The following is a 24,628-nucleotide window of genomic DNA, read 5'->3' as shown; positions in this document are numbered from 1 at the left end:
TATTGGATACATAAAAATCAAAATATGCAAATAGAATGAGTAGATGCATGCCTGCCTCATATACACATTCCTTCTAGGACCCCACTACCTTTCAGAAATTGCAAGGGAATCCTTGCTTAGAGACTCTTCAGACAGCAATGTGCCCTTGTAGGCTATATGGCACAAGGCCTTTTCAGTTGCCGCCTCACCTTTCGGCTTGGGAGGGAGAGAATTAGTCTGGCCCAGCTCCATCAGGGCTAGGCTGAAGAAGAAGAGCCCTCCCTCCAGTCCATCTGTCTTGGTCTAGGCCTCAGAGGGAGAGAAGAACTGCTGGACCTGATCTCCCCCCCCCCCCCAACCACCATTCCCTTTTCCTTTTGTGTCGTGTCTTATTAGATTCTAAGCCTGAGGTCAGGGAACTGTCTATTATCCCCTCTTTTGTAAGCTGCCCGGATTCCCAGTGATTGGGCGGCATATAAATCAATCATATTATTATTATTATTATTATTATTATTATTATTATTATTAACATGGCCCATAGGGCCCTGTGGCACTAAATCTCATAAGAATCAGTTCTGTCCATCACTACTGAAACATTATAAAGAGTCCTTTCTTAAGGATGCATGCATGAATGTTTCAGCAGTGCTGTTGTTCTTAATCATTATAAACAATAATAATAGTTGTTGTTGTTTATATTCTGCTTAATCTCAGGGAATCCAAGTGGATTACAGCAGTAAAATAATATACAATTAAAAGAGAAATGCATTAATATTCCAAAATCCCCAACCCTCCCCCCAGCATAAAAACACAATCAAGTCCTAAAAAAAAATAAAGTGCTTTGGTAGTTTTTTGTGGGTTTTTCGGGCTATGTGGCCATGTTCTAGAAGAGTTTCTTCCTGATGTTTTGCCAGAATCTGTGGCTGGCATTTTCAGAGAATGTTTACCTGGAACGGACTTGGGTATATGTATTGTGTGATTTGCATGTGTATTGTTTTGTTGCTAATTGCAGGCTTCAGGGTGGGAGGGCCTGCAAAAGAGGATTAGTGTCTGCTTGATAGTGCTCATTGTCTGCTGGGAGATTTCTCATTTGCATTTGTTGAATCTTTATCTTGCTGTTTTTCAGGACTGGTAGCCAAACCTTGTTTACTTTAAGGGTTTCCTCTTTTCTGTTGAAATTGTCCAGGTGTTTGTGGATTTCAATGGCTTCCCTGTGCATCCTGACATTGTAGTGGTTGGCATGGTCCAGAACTTCGGTGTTTTCAAACAGTATTTTATGCCCAGGATGGTTTGTGGCATGTTCTGCTACTGCTGATTTTTCTGGCTGGCCCAGTCTGCAGTGTCTCTCGTGTTCTGTGATTCTTGTTTGCATGCTGCGTTTGGTGATCCCTATGTAGACTTGTCTGCAGCTGCATGGTATGCGGTAAACTCCTGCGGCTGTGAGAGGGTCTCTCTGGTCCTTGGCTGAGCGAAGCATTTGTTGGATTTTCTTTGTCGGTTTGTAAACCATTTGAAGGTTGTGCTTCCTCACCACTTTGCCTATTCTGTCTGTGACTCCTTTGATGTATGGTAAAAATACCTTCCCTTTGGGTGGCTGCTTCACTCCTCTGGGTTTTCCTGGGCCTGGCAGCCCTTCTGATATCTGAGCTAGAATAACCATTAGCCTGTAGAGCCTGGTCCAAGTGCTTCAGTTCATTCTCCAAGAAGTGGGGTTCTGTCCTGGACTGCAGCCAGCATGCACAGACACACGCCGATAAGGAAGGCAATTAACTATGGAACTGGAAGTAGTCCACAAACCTTGCAGGGAAAAAGAGAAAAAGCAAACTGAAAGCCAAGCCGAAGTCATGATAACAGAGGTCTCAATAGTCAGGGTCAGGTCAGCCAGAAGGTAGCAATAATCCAGTCCGATCCAAAGTCAAGAGTCAAGGCAACAAGGAATCAAGATACAGGGAGCCAGTGCAGGCAGCAGTCACACCAAAAGATCATGCAATAAACTGTGGCACTGAGTTGGTGTCTCTCTGCTCATTAAGTAAGAGAAACTCTTCCCCGTGCCACCTGATTTGCTAATTGCTTCTCAGCAATTCTCTGGGATCTGCCCCTGCCAGCACTTTCAGCCCTGCGTTGTCTATAGGAGGGAACCTTCAAGCCTGGTTCCTCCCCAGAGTCACCACTAGGCTGCTCTACCACCAGAGGAATCCCACAAGCACTAGGATCTGGCTGAGCCTCCTCCTCTGGGGCTGGGAGATCAGGGCTGGATTCTGGCAGAGCAGGATTAGCACCTGGTGTAGCCTCAATTACCTCTTGCTCTGGAGGAGCCCCATCCTCCTCCTCATCCTCCGAGACCTGCTCTTGGCTGGCCATGACAGGTTCGCAGATGCGTTTTGTTCGGTTACCAGTGTTTTGATTGTGCTTCTTTTTTGTCCTGGGTGATGGTTGGAGTTCTTGTGCAGGTATCTGTCTGTATGTGTGGGTTTTCTGTATACTGTGTGACCTAGACGTTGGTTTGGTTTGCGGTGCTTTGATATTAAATTTGATAAAAATAATAGGAAAAATGTGGAGGGGATGGTAGAGACTTTGTTTTGTGTTAGTATAACAAAACACATAGACTGGTGTTTTTGGTTTCTAGGCAGTAACAGAATACTACAAATTTGAACGATTACTGGTTATTTTATATTACACATGGGCCCGAAGAAGATGGGACAAAAGGACCATTCCAGGACTGTGCCGGCACCATTCATGCCAGGACTGCGGTGACCGCACATACCTAGTCCCAATATGGGCCTCTACTGTGGTCCTGAACTGGGCCACCGAAAGGAGCAGATTCTATCCACTCCTTCTTGGTCTGGGTTTTTCCAAATTACACGACATCAGTGTGGCTTTCGGCTTTGTTCGGGGTGTGCATCATCTAAACATCATACTCCCAATGCTGCCTGAAGCCGGAGCTTTTGGCCCATCTGCTTTGGGCCATGGTCAATCTCCCATTACATTTACTGAGAGTGTGATCTTGTCCACTTTTATTCAGAAATAAATGCAAGTGAGGTCAGTGGAGTTCACTTCCAAGGAAGTGTATTCAGGATAGTAAGCCCTAATGTGTTGTTTGTGTTTTATTTCTTACTTGGTGTGCTTAGGATTGCTGATGCTTAAAAATCATAGTACAAAATTCAAAGCTAAAAATCACATGGTATTTAATAAAAAGGAACTGTGATTTCCATATCTGTGACAAATAGATAAAATATATGAAACTACATAATGCAATTAGTTTGATTAACAAGATCCAGTAAGTGCTATCTTTTAGGACAGGGTACTATTGTGTTTTCACTTTTGAAAACATCAGTGTTTTTCATCCTTTAGTAAAGTTTGCCATAACTGATACAGTTGCAAACACACTATGATCTGTTTAAGATTGAAAATGTAGATATTTCATTTTAGCTTTGTCAAGTTTCTCAGCTGGATGTCATTACCATTGGCTTGATAAAATTGTTTGAGTATTACAGCTTTCTTGAAAAGGAAAAGTTTATTTGTGTGATTCAAAATGGCTGCATTTGTATGCCATTTCAGCTGTATCAAGAAATAACTATTTTAACCTAAGTTGTTGCTGATCATACTTAGTGGTGAAGCCAGGATAACATGGGTGAGAGAATTCATGCTATCAGTAAGTTGTTCAGTCTCACATGCAGTCCCTAAAATCTGATTGACTAGGTCCACATGTTTGAAAGATGTCTGTTTTTTTTAATGAAATGAAATAGACCTGGGACAAAATCCAAAATAAATATTATGTTAATATGGGACACAGTGGCTCAGTGGTTAAGACACTGCTTCTGATGACCGGCAGGTCGGCAGTTTGAACCCCAAGCGCTGAGTGACAGAGTGAGCTCCCATCACAAGTCCCAGCTCCTGCCAACCTAGCAAATCAAAAGCATGTAAAAGTGCAAGTAGATTAAATAGATACCACTATGGTGGGAAGGTAACAGTGCTCTGTGCAGTGATGCTGGCTACATAACCACAGAGTCGTCTGTGACAATGCTGGCTCTTTGGCTTAATAATAATAATAATAATAATAATAATAATAATAGGTTTTATTTATATACCGCCCAATCACTGGGAATCTGAGCGGTTTACAATAGAGGGGATAACAGATAGTTCCCTGCCCACAGGCTTACAATCTAAAAGACACGACACAAAAGGAGAAGGGAATGGTGAGGGGGGAGGGAATCAGGTCCAGCATTCTTCTCTCCCTCTGAGGCCTGGACCAAGGCAGATGGACCAGAGGGAGGGCTCTTCTTCTTCAGGCTAGCCCCTGATGGTACTGGGCCAGCCTTCTCTCCCCCTCAGAGGCCGGACGATGACAGTTAGGGAGGGAGGAGCCTCTTTCCTCAGGCTTAGTATTGGAGATGAGCACCGCCCCCTACAGTTGGTCACAATTAGACATTCTTGTCAAGGGAAGATCTTCATCTTTATTTTTATTATCCCAAAATGAGTTTCATTGCTAGAATTGTGGATTTCAGTACAATAGAAGGGGAACAATTCGTCTTCTCCATTGCTGCCTTTTTTTCTAACCAAAACCAACTTTGGAAGGTTGGGAGATCCTACTATCACCCTTTTTGTGTATTTTGAATGGATAGGGAAGAAAGTTCAACCAATAAGAAGTAAATATTATTGTTATCTGTTTACGATTTAAAGAATTACTACTTATTTGCTATAATACATTTCACTGTTTTCTCAAAATAGCCATATTAATGGAAGGGTGATTTTTTTCCCCTCTACAGACTCTTGCAACCTCTCAGGGAAATATACTAGAAAATAAAGATTTGATTGAATCCCTGAATCAGACTAAAGCAAGTAGTGCTCTCATCCAAGAATCACTTGCTGAGTTTCAGAGGCTTCAAATTTCTCTTGATCAGGTAATTTGTTTTCCTTAAACGTTTTGTTTGTGGGTATATTTGCTGTGTACTGTCTTCTGATACAGCACCTATCTTGCTAACTGGATTCTGCAGTATTCTGTTGGTTGCTGGGATTATTTTCATTTTAAATGGTCTTATTTTATATTTGAAGTCTGTAACATCAGTAATATTACTTTGTTATTTCACAATAAAAAAATAGGGGATAATTAGTCAGAATGATAGTTTATATGATCCATCCAGAGTTAGGCACTTTCTTGGCTGCATTACATCCATGTAAATCTGAGCAATATTTGTTTTTTTCCTTCTAAATCTTCACCAGTGGCAAAGCAGGTAGAATCATAGAATAAGAGTCGGAAGAGACCACAAGGGCCATCCAGTCCAACCTCTTTCCATACAGGAACTTGCAATCAAAGCAGCCGTGACAGATGGCCATCCAGTCTCTGTTTATTCCATGTTCTATTCACTGGAGCAGCAGAAAACAAGCTTGTTCCATCCTCAATATGACACTCCTTCAAATACTTAAACAAGGCTATCGTATCACCACTGAACCGTCTCTTGGTATGGTAGCAAGAATGGGAATCTACATGAAGTTCTCAAATTACAGGATGACTACACTGTTTTTGCTTTTTGGTGTGCTTCTAGGAAAAGTAGAGCTAAGTGTGGATAAGAATAACTGCAAGGGAATTGAAAGTCTAATATCACTCTCACTTTGCCCGTCCATCATAAATTAAATTTGTATTTGTGCTAGGTACCAACTATTATTGAATTACTCCTGCATCTCAGCTTACATTTTAGATAAATAATTAACTGCCATGTTGCTTCATTTATAAGAATTGTTGATACTCTTTATTTATATAACACCATCAGTGAACATGATGGACCATTCATTGATGTTATTTATATCCTTCCTTTTAACCTAGAATTGGGAGTCAAGCCTGCTTAGTTTAAGACAAAAACAACATGGATAAAAGCACATATAAGATTATTACTAAAATGCAATTAAATGATCAATAATATTAAAATCAATTTACAGAATGCATTAAAAAGAAAAGAACAATTGAATACCTTAATTAAAGCCCTTTTTAAAAAGATGTCAGTTCCTGAAAGCTTTTCAGAAGATAAAAGTCTTTGCCAGCCAATGTAATGAAAGTGGGGTTTGGGACAGGGGCATTCTAGTCTTCCTGAGAAAGGAGTTCCAGTATCTAGGCACAACTACTGAGCATATAGCTTTACAGAGTAAAAGAATACAAGTCCCTGTCTCAAGGAGCTCACATCTAAAATACAACGCCATGAACAGAATATGAAAATGAATGTGGAGACAAAAAAAAGACAAGGTAGTATTATCCTAGTTGCATATAATTATGTTTAGAATTAAAAGATATAGCCATATTATTCTGTAGAAACAGTATGTAGAGAGATCTTACAGCACGTTTGATACTAAATTGAAAGAAAAATTGGCAGTATGAGCTTTCGTAGACTTCAGTCTGCTTCAATCTGAGAAAGTAGGCTGAAGACTACAAAAGCTCATGCTACCAACTTCTTTCTTTGAGTTGGTCTCAAAGGTAGTACAAGACAATTATGTTTAGTAGCAGTAGTGTCCAGCAGCTTGCAGATTCATGGGCTTTAGAAATCTGTGTACAAACCTAGAATACAGTACTTGCATTAAAGTCAGTCTGATTCTAGCGTTTTCAAAGAAGTACAATGGATTAAGTGGCATAGTTTAAGTGGATTATGTTACAATGATCTTAAATCAGGAGAGAAATATTCTAGATGTCTGAGGGGTTATAATGAAACCCATGCAGGGCCAGCTCTATATATTTGGCCACCCTAGGCGAGAAATATTTTGGCACCCCCCCCCCCCCGGTAGCCCCTCAGAGTGTAGGAAAAATGTAGGACAAAATGTACAATAAATTGTAGGATGTTTAAAAAAAATGGAGGACACGACCAACTAAAAACTTGTAAGATTGTAAGCCTGAGGGCAGGGTGCAGTGGTTAAATGCCTGTACTGCAGCCATTCACTCAAAACCACAAGGTTGTGAGTTCCAGACCAGCAAAAAGGGTCCAAGCTCGACTCAGGCTTCTTCCTGAGTCCTTCCGAGGTCGCTAAAATGAGTACCCAGACTGTTGGGTGCAAATTAGCTTACTTGCTAATTAGCTTACTTGCTGTTCACCGCTATGATCTTTGGAATAGCGGTATATAAATAAAACAAATTATTATTATTATTATTATTATTATTAATTAAAAATAAAAATTGTAAGCTGCTCTGATAACCATTAGGGCTGAAAGGCGGGGTATAAATACCATAAATAATAATAATAATAATAATAATAATAATAATAGTCAAAAACATCAATAAAAACAATATATTTCATGTTTCTCAGTCATGCTCAAAATGGAGGACATTTTGACATGCCTATCAGCACAACTCCCAAGACCCAAATTCACAACTACTAATTCATTGGGGACAGAAAAAGAGAGAGAAAAGCATATGCAAGGAAGCCTTGGAGCATTCTGAGCATTGGAGCACTCTCTGAGATCAGGGTTCAAATCCTGGCTGAGCCATGCAAACCCACTGGGTGACCTCTCTCAGCCTCAGAGGATGGCAAGGGCACCCCCCCCCCCCGAAGAAATCTTGCCAAGAAAACCCCAGAATGAGGTCGCCATAAATTGGAAATGACTTGGAGGCACACAAGAGCAACAACCACAACAGAGAAGGCTAAATAAATATCGCACAAAACTATCTGCATCACTTTAGCCCCAGACAAGCGCCCTTCGCTCTCCCCTGGCGCTCCTCCTGGCTTTGCTGCGCTTTGCAAGAAGCAAAGAGCAACAAAGCCAGGAGGAGCACAAGGGGCGCCCTGGCTGGCACTTGCCTGGGACTGTGCACACGCACAGCCCCAGGCAAGCGCCCTTCGCTCTCCCCTGGTGCTGTTCCTGGCTTTGCTGCTTTTTGCAAGGAGCAAAGAGCAGCAAAGCCAGGAATAGGGCCCTTCGTTCTCCTCCTGGCTTTGCTGCTCTTTGCTCCTTGCAAAGAGCAGCAAAACCAGGAGGAGAGCAAAGGGCGCCCTGAGTAACAAAGCCAGGAGGAGAGCGAAGGGTGCTTGCTTGGAGCACGCGTGCACACAGCCCCGGGCAGGCCCAGGGCACCCTTTGCTCTCCTGGCTTTGCTGCTCAGGAAGTGAGCGAAGGCCGCCCTGGTGCTTGCGCTTCAAGCAAGCGCCCTTCGCTCTCCTCCTGAGCAGCAAAGCCAGGAAGAGAGCGAAGTTTAGGGGCGGCACTGCGCTTGCTTGGAGTGTGCGCGTGCACAGTCCCAGCAAGCTCCAGGGCGCCCTTCGCTCCAACCAAGCGCAGTGCCGCCCCTAAACTTTTTGCACCCAGGCAACTGCCTATGGTGCCTATATAGGTGAGCCGCCTCTGATTCCATGGGACCTTTGATTTGTTTATCATGAAATAATAAAACCAATCTGCCAAATTACAGGTGGCTTTTCATAATTTCAGGCATTTTAAAATGATTTGCTGTAAACAGGTATAAATATTGCCTCTGCAACCACCAGGTCCTCCTTTCCTTGACAAATGTAAAATGCCTTTTAGCATCTTTGTGTTTCACATTTAGTCCCACCTTTCCCCCTCCTTCTGATACACTGTATGTTTTAAACAGCTTAAATAATACAATACACAATATATTTTGTTAATAAATAATACAGTGGATCCTTGTTATACGCTGGGGTTTGGTTCCAAGATCCCCCGTGTATAACAAAATCCGTGTATGCTCAAGTCCCATTAAGTATAATGACATAGCAAAATGGTGTCCCTTTTAAAAAATGGAACATCAAGGTAAATTTATACTTTTTTGGAACATTTTCAAACCGTGTATGCTTAAATCCGTGTATAAAAAATCAGTGTATAAGAAGGGCCGACTGTACACTGTAAATATGCAACAGACTATGCAATGCATTATAAGTATGGAACTAAAATTGTCTCCAGATTTAGCTCCATGCAATTTCGCTGAGGGAAGCAGACTTCCTTGACCCTTGTTCCCATGGGCAACCAATGAAAATAGTTCACGAAAGGTTGAGGGACCTTGTTGAAGAAGGTTGGCTGTGATTTTGGGGAAAGAAGAAATTCCCCTACATTGGGTAGAGAGAGCTTTTGTTCCCCCCACCCCCTTCCCATCTTTTTGCACTACTGCCTACATAAATATAGTTGTGTATGCTTGCATGGGTTGGACTGGATGGCTCTTGTAATTCCTTTGAACTCTATGATTATATGATTCTGTTCTGTTTAGTCTTTCTGTCTCCTGTGTACAATTTTCTGAAAGTGGAGGGTAGAAATGGCTCAGTCAAATATATATGCATGTTCATTTGCTTGCAGTGTTTGCTGTGTGTAACTTTATTTTATTTGAAGTTATTCTTGTGCCCAGTAGATGGTAGTAGCATTCTAATGCTGGATCCTTTTTATTTTCAGGAAAGGGATGCCTATCTCCCTCTGGCTGAAAGTGCCAGCAAGATGTACTTTATTATTTCTGACTTGTCCAAAATTAATAACATGTACCGCTTCAGTTTGGCTTCTTTCCTGAGACTTTTTCAAAGGGCTCTACAAAGTGAACTGGTATGTGCTATTATCCTAAAGCAGATAATGTTTTTATTTTTTTATTTTTAGAGTTTTATATATGCATTACTTTTAAAATGTTATTTGCCTGAAGTACTGGGAATTGGACTGACTGAAATAGCTTTGGAAAGAAAAGAAAAGACATATGGGGAATCCATCTATTAGTAGTAGCACAAAATGTCTGAGTGCTCAGGATGTTTTAAATAAGAACTTAAAATTAATACTGACAGTGTTGCCTAGCATATTCTGCTGTCAGTGTACAAGTCGAGAGAAATTCTGTCATAAATGAGGTATAGAAGCTTCTTAGACTGGACCTACAGAACTATCAGTCTTCTAAGACTGGCTTAAAAAGTAAAATAAATTCTGAAATGCATGTTTAGATGAACATATTATGTTATTTTATGTAAATACATGATCTCCAATTATTAGCTAATTTGTAAATTAGGCAAATTATTTCTGTATGCATCATAATAAGGAACAGTTTGCTTCATGCTTACATGAATGGTAGCAAGAGAAGGTTTTTCAGCTTTTTTTAAAAAAAAAGAAAGAAAAATACTCTGTTCTTATTTGTAAAGGGTTCATAGTAAGGAAAGGGAAGGCAGCTTTCTGGATAACTAGTTCAAGCCTTATTAACTGAGGCCAATATGTTAAACTGTCAACCCTGCTACAAACAACTGTTACTAAGTAATGTATATACCTTTACTTCTTTTTAAATTGTGCTAAAATTATTCTGAAATCTTTAACATAACCAGACCTTGGTGTGCAATCCTGTCCTCTATGAAGGTATCTGAGATGCATGGAATTTTGCAGGCCTCCCTTGATGTTATCTTTTCTGCCACCATGTCTGCCCTGCCATTTTTCCTCCAGGCAGGGTTCAAGGTTGTATTGAGACAGGATTTTAATCACTATTTTCCTAGGACATTGTTTTGGAAGATTGAAAAACCCAGGCTTAGTTCTCGAATGAATGTTCCATTGATAAAAAGGAAATTTTTCAACACCCCCAAGAGGGGAAAAATGGGAGAGGGATGTTATTGGCAAATGTGGTCCCAGCAGTGCTTTCCAGCACAGATTCTCCCTTTTCTACTCCACAGGTATTGCAGTGACCTTCTACAGAGAACCTGCTTAGACAGGTTTCTTAAATGATGTAGTCTTGAATTTGGTCACAGATATATATAAGTTGCTTCAAAGCGTTTCTCACTCAGATTTGTTTATAAAGGAGCACCACAAACCAAACTTATACGTTTGTGCTCATGTCATCCTATTACATGGAAGTTTTCTTGAGTATGGTTCAGGTATCAGAGTGCTTTGGTACATGGGAAGGCAGAGAGTAATTTTATATGAAGCCTTACATTTAGAAAATCAAAAATCACATTTTACAGAAATTCTTGTTTTTGAAAACATTTGTTCTTGACTGTGAAATTTAATTAAAAAGAGGAGGTTTGGATATGATGAATTGTTTCCTCATTTTAAGAAACAGAGCACTGTATAACAAAAGTCATAGTTAACTTGGATTTTCTTTTTTAAGAGTCAACTAAATTGATATAGCATAAAGCAGTAGATAAAATAGTATGCAAGGACTGTAGCTTTCTGGTGGAGCACATGTTTAGCATTCAGAGGCTTCCCAGTTCAGACCCCAACATCTCCAAGTAAGGCTAGAAAAACATCTGTCTGAAATCTTAGAGAGCTGTTGACAGCCAGTGTTGACACACTGGGCTAGAAGGACCAATGAACTAACTCAGTATAAGGCAGCCTCCTGGGTTCTTATTTAAAGATCATACATGGAAAATGTCCTAAATCTGTCTCAGTTCATTTTACCACAAGGTAGCTACTAACTGTGGATAAAACACCCCAGTGTTCTATTAATTATGCTTCCTATTATGGGAAGCTTAATACTTCCATTGGGAAAAAATATTTATATGACATTTTATATATAGTTCTGAGTCAGTGTGGTATAGTGGTTTGCATTTTGGACTGGGGCACTGGGACACCAGGGTTCGAATCCCTGGTAGGCCATGGAAACCCTCTAGGTGAGCTTGAGCAAGTCCCACTCTCTCAGCCTAAATGGAACAACAACATACATTAATATTTCTGTTCAGTAGACATAACTCTGTCAGTTCAATATTTCTTTCTGCTTATACTGCTGGTGTGTTCTGACTTCTGCTTTGGATTAATGAGTATCGGTTGAATACAGTCACCCCTCCGTTTTCATGGGAGACCTATTCCAGAACCTCCCCACCCCCTGTGAAAATAGAAAGTCACATATATTGAAGCCCCATTGGCTTGAATGGCTGTGCGCTCCCATGGACTTCAAGTTCGCGAAAATAGAGGGCTGATTGTATATACTACATTCTTTTGTATGCATACCCATTCACACAAAGTTCCTCAGTCTATCTCAAAATGATATTGTTGTTATTTCAAGCATGTTTGATCCATAAAATGATATTTAATACTTAATATTTTAAAATCTCTAAATCTACTTCCAGGACTTGGGAAATACTGAGGAGAGAATAAAATCCCTTATCAGCTCATTAAAACACATGGTATATGAATATGTCTGTCGCTGTTTGTTTAAGGTGAGATTTTGTTTTCCTTTGCTTTGATTTACAGTGCTGAATGTGAAATTATATTCCCAAAGTAGTCATAGTTTGGTTCACCTGAATATATGGATCAGTAGATAGGCGGTAATGCCATATTTTCCTTATTTGTTGGTGAGAGGTATTTTCTTTTTACTCATAAGCACTGTACACAGCAGCTTTTTGTCTTGTTTGACAGAATAAATGAGTTTCCAGCCTTGTGTACAGCCTTTTTGCTCACCTTGGGACTGTTGCCTTATTACAGCACTGAGGCAACATTAACTTTAGAGGCACCATTGCTTTAAATAAGGCAAGGAAATTTGTCCAAAACAAACAATACTCTTTTAGGGTTCTCTAATTGTTTTTGTGAAAATACCTCTTTACCAAGTGTTGAATGCTTAGCTCATAAAATCAGCAGAGCTACATTTGTTCTGGTATTATTAAAGAGGAGCTTGAAGGCTGAACAGATCAGGTGATTCTGTTTCTCCAAAGTTGTTACAATGCATCTGCTTTCCTTTTCTTATTCTAGCCAGGATGGCACGTATGGTTCTTGTTTGATATGGATAGCATGTATGCAAAAAGATTAAGTGCAGTGCTAACTAGATGAAAGGAAGCTGGAAGACTATGGGGTGGAACAGACAGGTAGGAAGCAGTGATCAGAGGCCGCATCCACCTGGAGTGTCCTGGTACTGTAGTGACCACACACCACGGTCCTGATGATAGCCTCTGCTGAAGTCCTAAATGGACTGTGGGAAGGAGCGGGAAAGATCCGCTCCTGGTGTAGTTTCCATGCTGGTTGGGGGTATGTGTCACCTAAACGCCATGCTCCGAGCCGTGTGAAAGGTGGCTTTTTAGGCCTGTCTGTTTCAGTCCTGAACCAGGCACCAAAAAGGAGTGGTTCTTTACTGCTCCTTTTTGAGCCAATGCTTCCTGGATGAGGCATGCTCGGGGGGGCTTTCAGCAGTGTTTGGGGCATGCATCATCTGAATGCTATGCCCCAACATGGCCTGACAGTAGCCTTTTGCCACGTCTGTTTCAGGCTTTGGAGATGTGACCCAAGTTTAAACACAAAGTTCATTTATGTTTCATAGGCACCTTATACACATGGCCTGAAAATAATTTTATATCCAGTATTTTTAAAAAAATTGTGCATGAACATTTTTTTTGTATAACTGAACCATAAGAAAGCAAGGGGTATCATTATCTCAGTCACCCATGGAAAAAGTTTTATATTTGGAACCAGTTTCAATTTCCAATTTTTGGATATTCAAAATGTATTGTCTTTTTCTTGATAGAAACTTGAGAGAGAGAAAAGTGATCAAAAGTTTTGAGTATATCTCTTAAGAACACAAATGATCTTCATATGTAGTCTCTTTATAGCATCCTTTCAGTATTGCAGAAGGGAGACAATTCTGGCCCTCAAAAACACCAGGTGGTATTTGGGAGTTGTCAAATTTTCCAGATATCTAGCATAGGAAATTAAACAGATTTATTGGGAAAACATTCTGTGGGCATTTGATGTGAAATCAATATCCTCAATCCATTGTTTTAAAACAGATTTTATAGCATAGCTCTGTGTGGAAAGAACATTCATAAACAGGACTAGTAAATTCAGTTTAGTAGTAAACATGAGTTTAAAACATAGCTGATAAAAACATATTTTGCTAAAAAAATAGAGTAACCTTAAGAGTATTCAAGGTAAATGGTTTTTAAATAATATTGAAAGGTAAAGGACAATGTGTTGCATTCTATATACTTGCTGGCACATATATAGCTTATATGCCTGGACAAAACACATCTTTGTTTTTCTAAAACTAATTTTCAGCAGATTGTCTTTACAATGAGTCATAAAAACCTATTAAAATGTTTGAAGCCAATTTGAAGTCTGTTTTAGGCAACAACACAAAGGTGACATCTTGTACATACAACAGCACAACTTCAGTCCCTGGCAATTTAAATACATAGAGGACAGGTGCTAAACAGCTGGATGAAATCAGGCTAATTCAGATAGATGTCCAGATTGAATCAGAACATCTCTGATGTTGATCAACCAGATTCAATTTGGGAATCACTGAAATCTAAAATACACTCTGTACTGCCCACTTACAATGGACATATGTCTTCTGTTCATTTTGTATGCATTACACCACAATACAATATGATGTACCTATCGAAACTTACTGAGGCCTAATACCTGTTTTCTTTTTAAAATGATAACCAATAGCCCAGTACAAGAGGCTATGTTCTTAAATTTATTATTCTGCCTATGTGCATCAATTGACCTTAAGGGGTTGCTTCCAGATAAGCTGTTAGTTTTTACAAAGGTATTGCTTATGAACCTAACAACAGCTTCGGTTGTTTTGAGCTGTAATGGTTTAATGTTCATGTAGAAATTTGCTTCAATGACCCTTCAGTCTGCCACTGTCAGTTTGCCAGGAGGTAAAGCTAGTCTTTTGCTTTTTGTAGCCATTAAGGGATTCTGAACGTGCAGTGTTTTATGCTTACTATTGGTAGGGCACGTTTAGCTAAAAATGCAATGCAGTGTTACATTAATAAAATATAATGCATCTCTGGAACACTGGGCTTTAATACTATATATTCATGACTAGGTAATTCATATTTGCTGGTCCAAAAATCATGGCTTAGCGTGCCTGGAATGAACATTACATCGATCAGACCCTTTATCTCCTTCAACCCCTCACAGTATTTCAGTACTTAGCTGCTTAAATGAAACACAATATAGCCAATGTGGTATAGTGGTTTGAGTGTTGGACTATGATTCTGGAGACCCAGGGTTCGAATCCTAGCACGGCCATGTAAACTCATTGGGTAACCTTGAGCAAGTCATGCTGTCTCAGCCTCAGAGAAGGGCAGTGGCAAACCCACTCTGAAGAAACTTGCCAAGAAAACCCCATGATAGGTTTGACTTAGGGTTGCTATAAGTCCGAAATTACTTGAAAGCACACAAGAACAATAAGCTAAGGCTTTAAAACAGGTCTGCACAACATATGGCTCGGGGGCTGCACACGGCCCGTAAAGATGTGAAACAGCTTAAAGGCTCCTCTGCTGCACGGCCTTCTCTTGAGGAGAGGGACATGCGGAGGAGAAGGAAGGGCAAACGTGTGCCCTGTAAGGCTCCTCCACTGGTCAGCTTTCTCCCGAGGATAGGGCTAAGTAGAGGAGGATGAGGACAGAATTAATATTAATAATACATATTATTATTAATTACTAATACAGTGGACCCTTGTTATACGCTGGGGTTTGGTTCCAAGATCCCCCGTGTATAACAAAGTCCGTGTATGTTCAAGTCCCATTAAATATAATGACATAGCAAAATGGTGTCCCCTATAAAAAGTGGAAAATCAAGGTTTGATATTTGAAATTTATACTTTTTTGAATATTTTCAAATTGTGGATGCTTGAATCTACATATAAAAAATCCATGTATAAGAAGGGCCAACTTCTTAATTAATTAATTAATTAATTAATATGTAATTAAAACCTATCTGCGGCCCAAAGAAGTTTAGCCTATTTTAATTTTCCCCCCTTCCTATTGCCAAGTTGTGCAGTAGAACCATTATCCCTACTATCCAATATTAGTTAATAAACCAGTAGTTAATCAGTATTTTAGATTTATCATATGACTTTGGTTTAAATAGTTCAGGATATAAGCACTGAACAGAAAATTGAAAAAGGGATCTGTAAGCCTCATGCTCACTCCCAACCTGATGAACTAGAAGAAATGGTAAAGCAATAATCATGTATACAATCTTGTTTACTTTTTATTCCTGAGATTATTTTTTTTGGTTGAAACAGTTATTTTCTCTCTGTCACAGTTGGTTGATGAAGGACTGTTTTGTTCTTTCTTCAGCTCAGCTTATCAGATATTTTCAGTACCATCAAAAAGAAAATAAACATTCCTTTGGCTTTGGGTCAATTAATCAAATAGATAAGTCAATTGAGAAGAAAAATGAGATCAAGAAACCAACACTTACTAATTGATCAAATGCTTTGTATTTTTTTTAACATTTTTTTAACACACATTGGACCTTTAGTATCCACTGGGGTTTGGTTCCAGGACCACCACCACCACCACCACCCGATACCAAAATGTGTGGATGCTCAAGTCTAAGCGACTTTTCCCCTTCCCTACTGTCATTCCCTTCTCCTTTTGTGTCTTGTCTTTTTTTTAGATTGTAAGTCTGAAGGCAGGGAAATGTCTAATTAACAAATTGTAAGCTGCTCTGATAGCCTTGGCTGAAGAGTGGGGTATAAATAAATTATCATCATCATCATCATCATCATCATCATCATCAATGCAATGGAATTGTAAAATTGTCTCCATTATATAAAAAGGCAACATCAAGGTTTGCTTTTTGGAATTTATATTTTTAAAAATATTTTCAAACCATGGGTAGTTGAATCTATGGATAAAGAATCTGTGGATATGGAAGGCTAACTGTACTTATAAAAGCTACAGATCACGCACCATCTTGCAAGAAGCATTTTTTCCTGTATGTGAGAGAGAAGAGATCATGCCACTTCTTAGAAGTTACTAGCTGTGACACAAAAACAAATATGTTTTTCAAACTGTTTCCCCTGTTACGTTTATATAGTCTTAACCAACTTATTACAGTGGGTCCTTGTTATCCGCTGAATGATTCTATGAGGTTTGGTTCCAGGACCCTCCATGGATAACAAAATCTGTGGATGCATCAAATCCCATTAAATACAATGGTGTCCCTTATATAAAATGGAAAATCAAGGTTTGCTATTTGGAATTTATACTCTTTTAAAAATATTTTCAAGCTTTGGATACTTGAATCTGTGGATGAAAAATCTGTGGATAAGGAGGGCAGGAGAATGTTGCATGCGCTTCTCTCTCCCTCCATGCTTCAGAGAGCTTGCCTGGGGTGAGGAGGAGGGGTTAGAGCAGTACTTGCAAGTCCCCCAGCTTCCTTATGATGCTTCAGAGAGCTCAGACAAGCTCTTTGAAGCATTGGAGGAGGGAAGAGAGGCAGGCGTGCACACTCCTCTCTAATCTCTCCCTGTTGCTCTGAAACTGGAGGGAGGGATTATTTGCAAAATTTTCTAATTTGTGAGGGTCCTTTGCCCCCAATCCCCATGAATACAGCCCAATAGACATTTCTTAACCTTCCCTTGCACTGAAAGTAAACTTTTTCTTAAACAATGAAAACTGTTTGATTGCATTGTTTGTTAGTCACCACCCTGCCATCATATACACTATTTACAGCAAAAACTGCCATGAAGTATCCCAGGCCCATTTGAGTGAATTGAATTGAATAAAAATTGCACTAGTAAAACTGAAGCTTTCTACTACCATCTTTAAAATGCTCCTCTTTAATTTGTTCTTTTTACTAATCGTGTTGTTTGCAGAGATACTCATTGCTGTTCATCTTTAAAGCATTGCAACATAAACCATTAACTTGCTTACTGAGCTGCTTGTTATTTTTCCTTTAATTTCAATTACTTTTGTGTGTGTATGTGGGAGGATTGATAAAAGAATGGCATAAAATTTGAAATATTCTTTTCAGTATGCATATATTGAGGCGGGGTACAGACGGGCAGGGGAAGACGTCTTGGAGGTGTATTCTGCTGAATATGGAGCCTCCAGACCGCCCGCCCCAGGGGCGTGTCTCAGGTGTATGGGGCTTCCACATGGGGGGCAGTGAAGACGCCTCACCTGGGGCCGTTTCTGACCCGCAGTTTCCATACCGCCACCTCGGAGGACGCTGCAAAGAGAGAGGCAGCTTCTGCACGGGCGGCCAAAAACTGGGCTTTTTTTTCCCTCTTGCCTGCTGGCGGATGCGCAGCTGCGCAGCTGCGGCACTCAGCATGGGCGGCAGAAAGCCTATGTGCACATTTAAAGCGCCCAGGCCCCTTTAAACTTTTTCCCTCGCCCTGCCCAAGAACAATGGTGGTCTCCTGCCAGCTGGTGATCAGCTGGTGTTGGCATCCTTGTCCGCTTGCACGTTGGTAGTGTCACCAGCATCATGGATGCCTCCTCTCCTTTGGTCCCCACGCTCTTGCTGAATCTGCAATGCACAGCCACAGCTGTCGCCGCTGCCACCGCTGTCCCCCTGCCATCCCCCATCACCTCCCTTGTACATATGTAAATATTTAAAGTTTTAGGGTTTTTTTATTGTTAGGTGAAAATGGCACAGGAATGTGTGTAGGGGTTCGCTTTAAATTCCAAACTTTCCCCAATTCTAGCAGCGCATGCGTACATGTTGCTCTAGGGTTAGGGTTAGGGTTACGAGCATTAAAATAGAGTGCAGCTGTGCTGCAGCTTCCACATCTGCATGGCATCTGACGCTCTAATTAGAGCCTCAGTGCAAACTGCGCATGTTCCAGGACCCCGACTCATTATGCGACGCAGCAGACACGGAGCTTTTAAATGGGCAACTTAAATTAGCGGCGTAACAATTCTGGCGTACCGGTGCAGCAGCTTACAGACGGAGATGCGCAGCTGCGCAGTATACAGAAAAGGAGCGGGGAAAAGCAGCACCTTTTTAATGCCGCTTCTTCCCGCTTGGGGCATGCGGGTGGTGTGTTCATGGCGGCATTCAGGTAAGGGCCGTCTGAAGGCTATACCTTCATGACGTCATGAACACACCCCTTTTTGCCCGTCTGTATCCCGCCAAAGTAACTTTTTCCAAATAGTTTTTTTGTGGGTTTTTCGGGCTATCTGGTCATGTTCTAGCAGAGTTTCTTTCTACATGGCCACATAGCCTGAAAAACCCACAAAAAGCTATGGATGCCGGCCATGAAAGCCTTCAACTTTTTCCAAATAATTCTTAGTCATTGAATTGCTTCTGAAGTATGGCTTTGTTATGTTAACCCCAAATAACTTGTTATACATAACACCTGTAACTTCTTACATCTAGCTCTGGTATCTTCTTCCATAATACACCACTTTGATGTCAACATATTATGAGATTTGAATAGCCATAGCAGTCGAGTGAGTTAGTGCATTCCATCTTTTCATGCTTACATACATTTCAGAAGGGGTGGGAAGAGACATTTCATTTTCACTCTCTGTCCAAACTTTTCCCCAAAGAACAGAAGATAAATGGAAGGTTAAAGATACAATTTTGAGATTTCAAAATGAATAATTACCATTTGCTTTTGTTATTATGATGCTTTATATCATTAACATTGCTGGATCTCACCCTGTGTTTCAGCTTGATATTGTAGATGATTTTAAAATGCTGTTGGTTAGCTCTGAAAGTGAATTGATTGAAAAAACTATAAATTAGTAGTTAGGGATTTATGTAGTTGCTCAGTACAGAAGTGAGCTAGTTCAATTACCCTTTCACTTCAACTGATGTATGGCTGAAATGTAACAGTGCCTGCTGCATTTACATTGCAGCCATTCTGTATTAAAAGGTTTTCATACAAAGGTTATGCACATTTGTGTATTACAGAATTAGTTGAATCTATTTTGAATCATTTATATTACTTTAGAAATCATTGCATGCTACACTTGAAAAATATGAGAATGTTAAATGATTTTACTCTCTTGGAGCATTCTATGGTAAAGATGTGATTAAAATAAGGGATGCACTGAAAATGCTATTGTGAGATAATAAAACATGAAACAAAAGATAGTGCCAGAGGATAAAACTCCCTGGTTGAATGGCACTCAATGAACTACTGGAGTACAGCAGGAGACAATTATGAGTAGTCCTGTGGCTGACACTACTGGACTCAAGCCGAAACAATGTACAGCTGTTGGCATGGTGATGGGTCTTTCAGAGCCCACACTTTCCTGGCTCAAGTGCTTCAGCACCCATTTCTGTGCTGACCTGGGACCCACAAATGGCGTGTGCTCCTTACCTTGCTGCATCATCACTCTGACTGAGAAGCCCCTGTCGCCACATCTCACATGGAAACATGTGCCTTGCCACATAGGTGCAGCCAGGTGCCCTGTTTCCTCATCAGATGCAGTGATGAGAGGCTTCTGAGTGAAAGTGATGGCCGACAATATAAGAAGTGAGGGGGCCGGTGTGAACAGCCAGGTTTTGCCATAGAGTTTCCTAGAAACTCTGTGGAAAACCAGAAGTAAATTGGACAGGTAGGATCAGGCCCATTCCTGACCCTGGGGTTTTGGCCTGCATCATCTGAACTAGATTATGCAAGACTAGGGGGAACCCAGCCTGTAAGACTTCGTTGGAGCAAGAAATGTAAGATGTCCAAGCTGGATTCAAGAGGGGGAAAGGCAGTAGGGATCATATTGCAGACATAAGTCGGATACTGGAATGAACCAACACATTTCAGAACAAAATCAGCCTGTCCTTTATAATTATATCAAAGTCTTTGATAGTAGAGATAAGGAAAAACTATGTCTCACTCTTAAAGAAATGGATGTTCCACAACATTTGATTGTCCTGATGTGTAGTCTCTGGTCAGGACAAGAGACATCAGGACAGAATATGGATAAATAGAATGTTTTCCAATAGGAAAGGGACTAAAGCAAGTCTGCATTTTATCACCCTGTCTGTTTTATTTGTACACCGAACAAATCACATGTAAAGCAGGATTAAATTTGAAGGGAGGAGACATGAAAACTGGAGAAGGAACATCACCAATTTAAGATGTGCAGATGACATCACACTACTAGCAGAAAACAGCAAAAACTTGGAATGATTACTGCAGAAATCAAAGAAAAAAGTACAAGTGCAGGTGTACATCTAAGAAATCAAAAACAATGACCACAGATGATTTATATAACTTGAAAAAGACATTGAAATAGTTCAAAATTTTCCATACCTTGGCCCAGTCATTAATTAAAATGGGGAATGCAGTCAAGAAATTATAAAAAGACTAGAATTTGGAATAGCAATAATGAAGGAAATTAGAGCAAATTAAGCCCCAATTAAGAAAATTAAGCCTAGAGCAAATTAAGCCTGAATTCTCCCTAGAGGCCAATATCGTGAAACTGAAACTGTCATACTTTGGACATATCATAAGAAGACATGATTCTCTAGGAAAGACAGCAATGCTTGGAAAGGTAGAAGGCAGCATGAAAAGAGGAAAACCACATTATAAATGGATAGATTCAATCAAGGAAGCCATGGCCCTGGGTCTACAAGACCTGAGCAGGCCCTTGATGATATGGAGGTCTCTCATTCACAGGATTACCAATAAATTGAAATTGACTTGTTAGCGGTTAACAACACAGGAACAATTCTATCTCAGCTGCATACAATCTGATTGTTGTGTGCCTTTTAAGTCATTTCCAGCTTATAGCTAACCTAAGGTGAACCTATAACTGGGTCTTTTTGGAAAGATTTGTTCAGAGGAACTTCACCTTTGCCTTCCTCAGAGGCTGAGAGAATGTGATCTGTCCAAGATCACCCAGTGGGATTTCAGTGACTTAGAAAAAATTTGAACTCAAACCATATATCACACTGGTTCATGCAACCTAAAAAAACTCTGTTATTTCAAGCTTGCCCAGCCTCATATCTTTACATTTTCCCGATAAAAGACATTCAAAAGGAGTTTTCCATGGCTCCTTCTTGACAGTACTAACAAGTTGTAGCTGTGGTGCTACTATCAACATCCTGTGCCAGTGTCATTCCCTACTACTTCTGTGCTCAGTAGATGTTTGGCATATTTAGTCTAGTTCATCAGAAAAAGCCTGTCTGTATGTCACCAGTTGATGCGACCTTGCCTGTGGTTTTTTAAGTGCAAAGGGGAAATTATCTTATAAAATGTGAATTCCTAAAAAGTGCTGAGTGCAGAATAACATTTTAATTTGTTTATCTTTTCTGTCATTATAGGCTGATCAGCTAATGTTTGCATTACATTTTGTGAAAGGGATGCATCCTGAACTTTTTCAAGACAATGTAAGTGCAACAGTAATGCTTTCTTTTTAATTTGACACTAATACAAAAACAGTATGGGTACTAGACTAGGTGCATTGCATTCCTTGAATGGCTCATAGGAGCAATCCACATTATAGTTGGGTTAAACCCTTGTGTGCCAGCTCACATGTAGGAATATCCTAGACTCTTTTTATGACTGTTTGCTCTTCTGCCTTCATGTCAGATTTTTTAAAATCCCGCCTTGCTGGTAGATCTGTCTTTTTTCTGCCTTCACTTACTTTAGAAATTAAAATACGTACATAAAATGGATATTGGGCAGAAGATGGAAACATTATTGGATGAACAAGATAGCAATATAGTTTTGTTAGCTCCATTGGACAAAAGGATTAAAATGAACTTGGGGAATGGAAGGAAAGAACAAGTACTGTTGATTGCCTCCCCACAAAACCTGGCTAAAAGCCCAGTAATGCTGACACACACACACTCCGAGACTATGGCCAAAGAAACAAATTTTAGTGGGAATACCCAGATGACTGTGAAAGAATCTGTTTCTGTGGCATCAGGCAAAAATAAAGCCCTGAGGAAAATATTTATTACGAAACTGAGAATAATTTGAAAGGTTCTTTACAAATGCCTCCAAAACAGCAGAAACCATGAAAAAGAAGGTGGATGACAAAGCAGAGCACCTATAGGAATTAAAGAGTATTTAAAAAATCTAAAAAACAGACAGGTGAGACAATAAAACTGGCTATGGTCAAAGCCATTCTTAAAAACCCTTCTTTTGATCCCCTGGAGATATCTAACTACCGACCGGTCTCTCTTCTACCATTTTTAGGCAAGGTAATTGAGAGTGCAGTTACTAACAACTCCAAGTAGTCTTGGATGACACCGATTATCTTGATCCATTTCAAACTGGCTTCAGGTCAGGATATGGAGTGGAGACTACCATAGTTGTTTTGGTCGATGATCTCCATCTGTGCATTGACAGGGGAAGTGTGGCCCTGTTGGTGCTCTTGGACCTCTCAGCGGCCTTCAATACCATATACCATGGTATCCTTCTGGAGCACCTGAGGAAATTGGGAATCGGAGGCACTGCTCTGCAGTGGTTCCGGTCCTATCTCTCAGGCAGGTTCCAGATGGTGTTGCTTGGCGACAGTTGTTCAGCCAAGAGGGAGCTCAAATCAGGCGTCCCTCAAGGCATGATACTGTTGCCAATGCTATTCAACATTTACATGAAGCCGCTGGGTGAGATCATCTGGAGACATGGGGCGGGGTGTTATCAGTACGCTGATGATACCCAAATTGTCTCAGACAGCTTCAGTGACCAAGGAAGGCATCTCCCCTCTGAATGACCGCCTGAGGTCAGTAATGGATTGAATGAGAGAAAATAGACTTAAATTGAATCCAAATAAAACGGAGGTACTCGCTATAGGCAATCCCAGTCCAGGTATGGTGATAAGCTCTCCAATTCTGGATGGGGTCACACTTCCCCTAAAGGCCTGTGTCTGTAGCTTGGGGGTGCTCCTGGACTCTTCGCTTCAGCTGTCATCCCAGATGGATGCGACATCTAGGAGCGCCCATTATCAGCTTTGGCTGATTCACCAGCTACGACCCTTCCTGAAATGGGAAAACCTAGATACGGTTGTACATTCACTGGTAACCTCTCATCTCGATTTCTGCAATGCGCTCTACATGGGGCAACCGTCATGCCACATTCAGAAGCTGCAATTGGTCCAAAATATAGCAATCAGATTGGTGACAGGGAGTTCCAAATTTGATTCTATTACAACTATCTTAAAATCCCTACACTGGCTGCTCATTAGCTTCTGGGCACAGTATAAGGTGTTGGTTATTACCTATGAAGCCCTGCATGGCTTGGGCCCAGCTTACCTGAGGGAACACCTCCTCCCATACAATCCTGCCTGCACTCTCAGGTTCTCTGGGAAGAACCTACTGCAGTTAGAGAGAACTGGACTGAAGACGACTTCCCAGAGGACATTCTATGTTGCTGCTCCAAAAATGTCAAATGACTTGCCGGATGAGATTCGCCATCTTTGGAGGCCTTTAAGAAGGCAATAAAAATGGATCTCTTCCGGCAGGCCTTTCCAAACTGATCTACTCAGAATTTCCTCTCCATTTAGCGGTACTCACTGGACTTTGATCTCGTTTTATTTTATTAACCATTTTATTAGGAATTGTTTTTAATGGTATTTTAGGGTGGAAGGGAGATTAATAGTCATGTTTGATTTTATTGTTTTTGTTTATTGTTACCCGCCTTGATCCAGTACAGGGAGAGGCGGGATACAAATTATTATTATTATTATCATTATTATTATCTGGTTGGAAAGAAAATGGAAATCAGGAGAAAACTGCAGCAGAATTGCCTACTTTTGCTTGAGGTCAACATCTTGATAAAGAGCATTCCAAACAAGCTGGCAGGTCTGAGCAGCAAGGTGTTGCTAAACAACCAGCCTGGAAGTGAAATACAGCACATCTTGATTGACAAGGCTTTGGAGAACAACAAAGACAGGCAAACACAAACTAATTCAGAACAACCTAAAAGCAGGGAGTCACGTCCCTCCTTCTTAGAATACATAAAGCATGTAATGACACAGAATACAGACCAGATGCATGAGTCAGTTAATAACTATGAACAGGGATGCAGTTCATCAGAAGAAATAGATTTCAGTATATAAGACATAATGAGAGAATCAGTTAA

The 24,628-nt window shown here is 40.4% G+C and overlaps 1 protein-coding gene across 3 annotated transcripts in view; it reads left to right on the top strand.

Annotated features, from left to right (window-relative positions):
• Nucleotides 1-24,628, top strand: part of LOC149320001 (cytoplasmic dynein 2 heavy chain 1-like) — a 261,670-nt gene that overhangs the window by 116,649 nt on the left and 120,393 nt on the right. For all 3 annotated transcript variants that reach the window (XM_089512748.1, XM_089512747.1, XM_089512749.1), the window contains exons 68-71: nt 4,743-4,877; nt 9,343-9,486; nt 11,970-12,059; nt 21,865-21,930. In XM_089512748.1, coding sequence (XP_089368874.1) covers nt 4,743-4,877; nt 9,343-9,486; nt 11,970-12,059; nt 21,865-21,930 — 435 coding nt within the window. The remainder of the gene's footprint in view (nt 1-4,742; nt 4,878-9,342; nt 9,487-11,969; nt 12,060-21,864; nt 21,931-24,628) is intronic.

Source organism: Sceloporus occidentalis, unplaced genomic scaffold (assembly GCF_023333645.1).
Source record: "Sceloporus occidentalis isolate IW3139 unplaced genomic scaffold, rSceOcc1.0.p SCAF_2, whole genome shotgun sequence".
Classification (NCBI taxonomy): Eukaryota; Metazoa; Chordata; class Lepidosauria; order Squamata; family Phrynosomatidae; genus Sceloporus; species Sceloporus occidentalis.
This window is presented reverse-complemented; position numbering and strand designations above follow the sequence as displayed.